Here is a 9,413-nt window from a genome sequence, read left to right as displayed (position 1 = left end):
AGTATGGGCATGTTCTGAGCAGATCATGCGTGATTGGGGCTGGTCGGATATCGGGGCAGAGGGAAATGCAGGATTCTAGGGCAGGTTACCAAATACTTGATTTTAGATTGAGTGGGGCAAACCCATGAAGGGGAGATAATGATCATGTAAATATCCGTCTCATACAAAGTGCAGCATCAGACATATACAGATGGAGCCCTGCTCATCTATCCCTTTAATAGGAGTAATTGAGCCAGTGCTGTCGGACTTAGGGGGTCATTCCGAGTTGATCGTAGCTGTGCTAAATTTAGCACAGCTACGATCAGGCACTCAGACATGTGGGGGGGGGGGGGGGACGACACCCAGCACAAGGCTAGTCCGCCCCGCATGTCAGTGCCGGCCCTCCCCCGCAGAAATGCAAAAGCATCACACAGCGGCGATGCTTTTGCATTTGAGGAGCAACTCCCGGCCAGCGCAGCTCCTACGGCTGACGGGGAGAACCTCCTCGCAGGCCCGGGTCGCAGCGGCTGCGAGTGACGTCACGCAGCCGCCGCAGCCCGCCCCCCCAAACGGTCCGGCCACACCTGCGTTGGCCGGACCGCGCCCCCTAAATGGCGGCTTAACGCCGCCGTCCAGCCCCCTCCCGCCCAGCGGCCGCCTCTGCCTGTCAATCAGGCAGAGGCAATCGCTACAATACAACGGCCTTCGGCCGCCCAGCATGCGCCGGCGCAGATCCGACTCGATCGCTGCGATAAACTGCAGTGAGCGATCGGGTCGGAATGACCCCGTTAATCCCCTGCTGTAATGACTTAATCCTCTGCTCTATTGTTCTCTCTGTATTGTATTGCAGCCCAGAACAATAGATGAAAGGCTTATGCTAATAAACCTTGGTGCACCTAGGTGCAGCAGAGGCGGCTATATGAGCGAGGCTCCATCTGTATAGGGCCAGCGATCGCAGAAAGCCGTTAGATGCAGCAGTATGGCACCTTCCCTGTGAAGTATGAATAGATACAACAATACAGTTAATTGTACATATGTAAAAGAGATATTACACAGACTTACAGCAGTTCTATAATCACAGCCTCGCCATGTCACCGGAAACTGGACAGTTCTGTGTTTTCAGGGCAAAAAAAGTTCTATAACAGAAGAGTTTTTCCCTTGTCTGATAGTATCATATGTAGAGAGGTAGAGGCCAGGTGCAACATTTAACTGCCCATAATTCAGCCATTTAGATTGTATCATGGACTCTCATAGAATTATGGCAATGTAAAGTCAGCAACATCATATTTTCTGAGTAGACTGTGCTGAACTGACACTCAGAAAAAGGAGATAACAGAGTCCATCCCTTGATACCCTTCAGAGACACACACCTCTTATTTGCTTTTCCCTAGGAACAGAGCAGTTTTGAGAACTTTGGGAACAAATCTGATGGTCAGTGAGACTCGTGTCCTCCTCGTCAACGTCTCCTCTGCGTGTGCCGCACACCTGTCCAGATTGGCCACTCTGTGGCTTAGTGTGTCCTGTGTCAGTGGATGGATTCCATGGAGGTAATTTACATATAAGTCCTCGCGCAAAACGAGAAGACTGCGAGGCTCTAGCAGCAGGGAGAAGACATGGCGCTGATCCTCTGTCTTGGAGACCTAAAACACAGAACGGCCAGCATAAAGGAACACCATCTAGCAATCAGGGAGATAGGACACCCCTCCTATCCCACGTGATTCTAACATTCCAATTGTCCCAGTTATACAAACTAATATATAGTGGAATAGTATAGTACAAGGTTTGTCCTTTGAGATCAGGATGACCAATAGTCCTAGGTCAGCGTGATGAAAAGCTGTGATGGTTTGAAAATGTTTAGATATTTACCTTGTCGTTTTCCTCAGATAACCCTTGACTGAGCGGTAGATAGAAATCTAGCACTGTGTGCGACCCCAGGCTGATGGTGGTGACAGTAGGATAGTATAAGGGCCCGTCTTCATGAGGCTGTAAGACAGGGGCTAAGCAATCAGGAAACACATATAGACATAAAGGAGGGCACTGTGCAATTTCTGTCATATACTTAGACTCTGCACATCTGTGCACCACCACTGTATACTCACTGTACAATCTACCTACGTATCTCTGTGCACCACCACTATATACTTATTCACTATGCTATCTACACATCTCTGTGCACCACCACTATATACTCACTGTACAATCTACCTACATATCTCTGTGCACCACCACTATATACTCCCTGTACAATCTACCTACGTATCTCTGTGCACCCCCACTATATACTCACTATGCAATCTACACAACTCTGTGCACCACCACTATATACTCACTGTACAATCTACATATCTCTGTGCACCACCACTATATACTCACTGTACAATCTACCTACACATCTGTCCACCACCACTATATACATACTCACTGTGCAATCTACCAACACATCTCTGTGCTCCACCACTATATACTCACTGTGCAATCTACACATATCTGTGTACCACCACTATATACTCACTGTACAACCTACACATATCTGTGCTCCACCACTATATACTCACTGTGCAATCTACCAACACATCTCTGTGCACCACCATAATAACGATATACAATCTATCTACACACACCAACACACTCTATACATCTCTGGGCCTGGTTCAGATGCAGTCACAATTCTGGCGCAGCAGCGTTCCTTTTCAGTGACAGAACTGCAAGGCATCGCAAGTGTAGCAGTCACCCACAAGTGAACAGATACACTCACCGGAGCCATCACAACATTCTCAGTAAATGCATACTCCATCACAACCGCAACACAGTTGTGAGGAACAGTAACTCCCTGAGTACCTCCATAGCCGCACAGAATAGCCGCGAGCTGCGATGTTGGCGCCATGTTTTATGTGTACGAGGTCGCAGTCACACAGCGAGACACACCACAAAAACCATCACAACACGCCTGCATTTTTGCAGACACTTCCCGTTATTTCCCCCAAACCATCTCTTCCTGTCAATCATTCTGTGGCTGTTTCCCCGCTGGGAGCGACATCGCAAAGGTACCTTGGTGAGTGCGCACTGCGATCGCGATACATGTGCAGTCTACCGATAATTGCTCGGTTGCGACACCGTCGAAGTTGGCACCGCATCTGAAACAGGCCCTCTGTGCGCTGTATGTCCAAATCATGTGCACACTCACCATTATCCCCTCACCAGGCTTGTACTCATTCACCAGCACGTGGTTTGCACAGTTCCCTCCAAACACGTCCAGCGAGGAAATCTTGTTTGTGTATGTGAGTAGCCAGGGGGGAAGCCGCTCTGGCACCATGCCCCGGGGGTGAGGGAGACCACCTGCAACAAGGAGACAAGGCGGCTTGGTGTGACAATGCGCCCTTTATAATTTCTGTTGGCCACTAACTCCACAAGCTGTACTGCACCCTATACATAAACACGAAGGCGGCGGACATTTTGTGCATTGAACTATTCATGGCAACGCAGCCTATCAATCCACCTACAGTTATTGTTGAGCTCCCAATTTTCCTGGACAGACCCTTATTTTGTCACCCAAAATTAATCACTCACAATATGTAGTATTAGGATAAATTTACCTCATATGGAACCAAATAGTGGGACTGGAATGGATGCTATGGCATAAGAAAACTTTAGGTCACACAGGTTTGTCATTCAAATCTCCTGTTATGTGTAATCTGTGCTGTGTACGTCTTGTGCCCCCACTATATACCAAGGAGTCTATTCATGAACCAGTGAAAAGTGTGGAGAAGTTGCCCATGACAACCAATCAGCATTGAAGTAGCGTTTAGAATTTGTATACTATACAATTGTACGGAGCAGCTGATTGGTTACCATGGGCAACTTCTCCATAGGCTCACATCTCCACTCTTTTCACTGCTTCATGAATAGACCCCCAAGTGATTTAACTAGTCCCAGGCACTGGCTCACAGGAGCTTTATGTCCCTACCAAGCCTCCATACCTCTGCTCCTATGTACATATTTCTGTGTTAATCTCTAAGTGGCCCTACAACACAGTCTGTTCTAATACAGAGGGTATGTAGTCATTATGTCAGCATTCAGAACGTCAAAATGTTGACAGTAAATAGTGTTCACTCCAGCGGATGGGCAGGGCGCGGGTCCGTCAGGAGCACAAGCGCGCGCGCCAAAAGGGGTCTTGGCTATGCAAATAGGGGGCGTGCCCACTTGCACGTAATGCAAGTGGGCGGTTCAGTCCACGGGGAAGGGGGCGGCCGGCGCCGTCACTGTTGGGGGCGTGCCCAGCACCTATGGAGGTGCTGGGCTTCCCCCAAGCTCTTTGACAGCGTGAATGGATGCCGCGGCTGTTTTAGCAGGGCGCCGCAGAAAGGGCATGGCGGGTTTTGCCCTTAAAAAAATTGGGCGCGGCGCCCTGCTAAAACAGCCTAGAGTGAACACTAATACACATGTAAACTTTCATAATGTTGACAGTATATGTCAGTATTGGGTTTAAGCTAGGCTGCAAATAGGGTAGGGTTCTAACACTGGGAAAACGCTACAATGACATACACATTGTTGACTTTATGACTATGTAGACATGTCAACATAACATGTCAACATCCTGGAGTCGGCGTTACATACTCCGGTGCCAACTACAAGTTATTACTAAGCACATGTAATGCCTGTGCGCAGGGACACATTTTAGTATATTTTTCATTTAAAAATGTGGTGGAACTAATGGGATGGACTATTCGGAGTCTACCGATGCACAGCTCTTATAACCAAGCAAAAATGTCATCCTAGAAAGATTGATTTTTATATTTATCAGCATACAGATACTCCGCACTAGTACTGCACTTACCTGTGAAATAACAATGCGATTACCACTTATCCCCTAAATATTTTTATTATAATAATATATATATATATATATATATATATATATATATATATACATACATACATACACACATATATACCGTATTTGCCGGCGTATAAGACGACTTTTTCCCCCTGAAAAACATGCCTCCAAGCGTGGGGTCGTCTTATACGCCGGGGGTCGTCTTATACGCCGGGCGGGAAGTCGTCTTATACACCCGCTGCGGGAAGTCGCGAAACAGGGGCGTGGCCTAGCATAAGGGGGCGTGGCCTCACGGGCGGACCCCCGTTTTCAGCAATCCAGGGGGTTAAGAAGATGATGTTGGCTGCCCCCCCACTTCCCCCGTGAAGTGCCTCTATCTCACCTGTGTGAGTGTACGGTGAGTGTACGGCGCTGCCGGCGGGTGAAGCTGTGTGAAGTCCGGCTCCTACACAGGGACAGGAGCCAGGTGCTGCAGGTATTGTTACAGTGCAGCACCCGGCTCATGTCACTGAGCAGGAGCCGACATTCAGCAGTGACAGGCGGTTAGGCAGGGAGGACAGCGGACAGCTGCAGCACTGACATGTCTCTTACAGTATAAGAGATTTGGAGTATCAAGGTATGCATAAGAAGGGGGGGGGGGGGCAGCGGCTTAGGCAGGGGGGACAGCGGCAGCACTGCAGGGAAGCTGCAGGTGAGGGGGGCTTACAACTTTATGTGGTGGGTTAATACTGGTACTACAGGTATCCATAATATGGATTCAAGGGCGGACCAGACAGCTGCTAGTGACACGGAGACAGCAGGGGTAGTCTTATATGGTGAGTACATAACAAACTATGTTTTGAGTGGAAATGTTGGGGGGTCGTCTTATACGCCCAGTCGTCTTATACGCCGGCAAATACGGTATATATTTCTCTAACGTCCTAAGTGGATGCTGGGGACTCCGTAAGGACCATGGGGAATAGCGGCTCCGCAGGAGACTGGGCACAAAAGTAAAGCTTTAGAACTACCTGATGTGCACTGGCTCCTCCCCCTATGACCCTCCTCCAAGCCTCAGTTAAGATTTTGTGCCCGAACGAGAAGGGTGCACACTAGGTGGCTCTCCTGAGCTGCTTAGTGAAAAGTTTAGTTTTAGGTTTTTTATTTTCAGTGAGACCTGCTGGCAACAGGCTCACTGCATTGAGGGACTAAGGGGAGAAGAAGCGAATTTACCTGCGTGCAGAGTGGATTGGGCTTCTTAGGCTACTGGACATTAGCTCCAGAGGGACGATCACAGGCCCAGCCATGGATGGGTCCCAGAGCCGCGCCGCCGGCCCCCTTACAGAGCCAGAAGACAGAAGAGGTCCGGAAAATCGGCGGCAGAAGACGTCCTGTCTTCAACAAGGTAGCGCACAGCACTGCAGCTGTGCGCCATTGCTCTCAGCACACTTCACACTCCGGTCACTGAGGGTGCAGGGCGCTGGGGGGGGGGCGCCCTGAGACGCAATAAAAACACCTTGGATGGCAAAAAATGCATCACATATAGCTCCTGGGCTATATGGATGCATTTAACCCCTGCCAGAATACATAGAAAAACGGGAGATAAGGCCGCCGATAAGGGGGCGGAGCCTATCTCCTCAGCACACTGGCGCCATTTTCCCTCACAGCTCCGTTGGAGGGAAGCTCCCTGGCTCTCCCCTGCAGTCACTACACTACAGAAAGGGTTAAAAAAAAGAGAGGGGGGGGGCACTAATTACGCGCAGTATTAAAGATACAGCAGCTATAAGGGGAAAAACACTTATATAAGGTTATCCCTGTATATATATATATAGCGCTCTGGTGTGTGCTGGCAAACTCTCCCTCTGTCTCCCCAAAGGGCTAGTGGGGTCCTGTCCTCTATCAGAGCATTCCCTGTGTGTGTGCTGTATGTCGGTACGTTTGTGTCGACATGTATGAGGAGAAAAATGATGTGGAGACGGAGCAGATTGCCTGTAATAGTGATGTCACCCCCTAGGGGGTCGACACCTGAGTGGATGAACTGTTGGAAGGAATTACGTGACAGTGTCAGCTCTGTATAAAAGACAGTGGTTGACATGAGACAGCCGGCTACTCAGCTTGTGCCTGTCCAGACGTCTCATAGGCCGTCAGGGGCTCTAAAGCGCCCGTTACCTCAGATGGCAGATATAGACGCCGACACGGATACTGACTCCAGTGTCGACGGTGAAGAGACAAATGTGACTTCCAGTAGGTCCACACGTTACATGATGGAGGCAATGAAAAATGTTTTACACATTTCTGATAATACGAGTACCACCAAAAAGGGGTATTATGTTCGGTGAGGAAAAACTACCTGTAGTTTTCCTGAATCTGAGAAATTAAATGAGGTGTGTGATGATGCGTGGGTTTCCCCCGATAACAACTGATAATTTCTAAAATGTTATTGGCATTATATCCTTTCCCGCCAGAGGTTAGGGTGCGTTGGGAAACACCCCCTAGGGTGGATAAAGCGCTCACACGCTTGTAAGGGCTCTACCCTCTCCTGAGATGGCCGCCCTTAAGGATCCTGCTGATAGAAAGCAGGAGGGTATCCTAAAATGTATTTACACACATACTGGTGTTATACTGCGACCAGCAATCGCCTCAGCCTGGATGTGCAGTGCTGGGTTGGCGTGGTCGGATTCCCTGACTGAAAATATTGATACCCTAGATAGGGACAGTATATTTTTGCCTATAGAGCATTTAAAAGATGCATTTCTATATATGCGTGATGCACAGCGGAATATATGCCGACTGGCATCAAGTCTAAGTGCGTTGTCCATTTCTACCAGTAGAGGGTTATGGACACGACAGTGGTCAGGTGATGCGGTTTTCAAACGGCATTTGGAAGCAACATGAGAAGACGCCGTATTATCAGGCGCAGTCTTTTCGTGGACAAGCGGGCAAAAGGTTCCTCATTTCTGCCCCGTGACAGAGGGAGAGGAAAAAGGCTGCAGAAATCAGCCAGTTCCCAGGAACAGAAACCCTCTCCCGCCTCTGCCAAGCCCTCAGTATGACGCTGGGGCTTTACAAGCAGAATCAGGCACGGTGGGGGGCCCGTCTCAATGAATTTCAGCGCGCAGTGGGCTCACTCGCAAGTAGACCCCTGGATCCTTCAGGTGATATCTCAGGGGTACAAATTGAAATTCGAGACGTCTCCCCCTCGCCGTTTCCTAAAGTCGGCTTTACCGATGTCTCCTTCTGACAGGGAGACAGTTTTGGAAGCCATTCACAAGCTGTATTCCCAGCAGGTGATAATCAAGGTACCCCTCCTGCAACAGGGAACGGGGTATTATTCCACACTGTTGTGGTACCGAAGCCGGACGGCTCGGTGAGACCGATTCTAAATCTAAAATCTTTGAACACTTACATACAGAGGTTCAAATTCAAGATTGAGTCACTCAGAGCAGTGATTGCGAACCTGGAAGAAGGGGACTACATGATGTCTCGGGACATCGAGGATGCTTACCTTCATGTCCAAATTTACCCTTCTCACCAAGGGTACCTCAGGTTTATGGTACAGAACTGTCACTATCAGTTCAGACGCTGCCGTATGGATGGTCCACGGCACCCCGGGTCTTTATCAAGGTAATGGCCGAAATGATGATATTCCTTCGAAGGAAGGGAATTTTAGTTATCCCTTACTTGGACGATTCCCTGATAAGGGTAAGATCCAGGGAACAGTTGGAGGTCGGTGTAGCACTATCTCAGGTAGTGTTGCGGCAGCACGATTGGATTCTCAATATTCCAAAATCGCAGCTGGTTCCGACGACTCGTCTTCTGTTCCTAGGGATGATCCTGGACACAGTCCAGAAAAAGGTGTTTCTCCCGGAGGAGAAAGCCAGGGAGTTATCCGAACTAGTCAGGAACCTCCTAAAACCGAGCCAAGTCTCAGTGCATCAATGCACAAGGGTTCTGGGTAAAATGGTGGCTTCCTACGAAGCAATCCCATTCGGCAGATTCCACGCAAGAACTTTCCAGTGGGACCTGCTGGACAAATGGTCCGGATCGCATCTTCAGATGCATCAGCGGATAACCCTGTCACCAAGAACAAGGGTGTCCCTCCTGTGTTGGTTGCAGAGTGTTCATCTTCTAGAGGGCCGCAGATTCGGCATTCAGGACTGGGTCCTGGTGACCACGGATGCCAGCCTGCGAGGCTGGGGAGCAGTCACACAGGGAAGGAATATCCAGGGCTTATGGTCAAGCCTGGAGACATCACTTCACATAAATATCCTGAAGCTAAGGGCCATTTACAATGCTCTAAGCTTAGCAAGACCTCTGCTTCAAGGTCAGCCGGTGTTGATCCAGTCGGACAACATCACGGCAGTCACCCACGTCAACAGACAGGGTGGCACAAGAAGCAGGAGGGCAATGGCAGAAGCTGCAAGGATTCTTCGCTGGGCGGAAAATCATGTGATAGCACTGTCAGCAATTCCGGGAGTGGACAACTGGGAAGCAGACTTCCTCAGCACGACCTCCACCCGGGAGAGTGGGGACTTCACCCAGAAGTCTTCCACATGATTATAAACCGTTGGGAAAAACTCGACAGGTATTGCGCCAGGTCAAGGGACCCTCAGGCAATAGCTGT

General features: G+C 49.3%; 1 protein-coding gene across 6 annotated transcripts in view; it reads right to left on the bottom strand.

Annotated features, from left to right (window-relative positions):
* Positions 1-634: 634 nt before the first annotated feature.
* Positions 635-9,413, bottom strand: part of ALKBH6 (alkB homolog 6) — a 75,115-nt gene continuing 66,336 nt past the window's right edge. For all 6 annotated transcript variants that reach the window (XM_063937972.1, XM_063937970.1, XM_063937967.1 and 3 more), the window contains 3 exons: positions 3,164-3,315; positions 1,846-1,962; positions 635-1,619 (listed from right to left, as the gene is read on the bottom strand). In XM_063937972.1, coding sequence (XP_063794042.1) covers positions 1,353-1,619; positions 1,846-1,962; positions 3,164-3,315 — 536 coding nt within the window. In that variant the 3' untranslated portion in view covers positions 635-1,352. The remainder of the gene's footprint in view (positions 1,620-1,845; positions 1,963-3,163; positions 3,316-9,413) is intronic.

Source organism: Pseudophryne corroboree, chromosome 8, assembly GCF_028390025.1.
Source record: "Pseudophryne corroboree isolate aPseCor3 chromosome 8, aPseCor3.hap2, whole genome shotgun sequence".
NCBI classification, from domain to species: domain Eukaryota; kingdom Metazoa; phylum Chordata; class Amphibia; order Anura; family Myobatrachidae; genus Pseudophryne; species Pseudophryne corroboree.
This window is presented reverse-complemented; position numbering and strand designations above follow the sequence as displayed.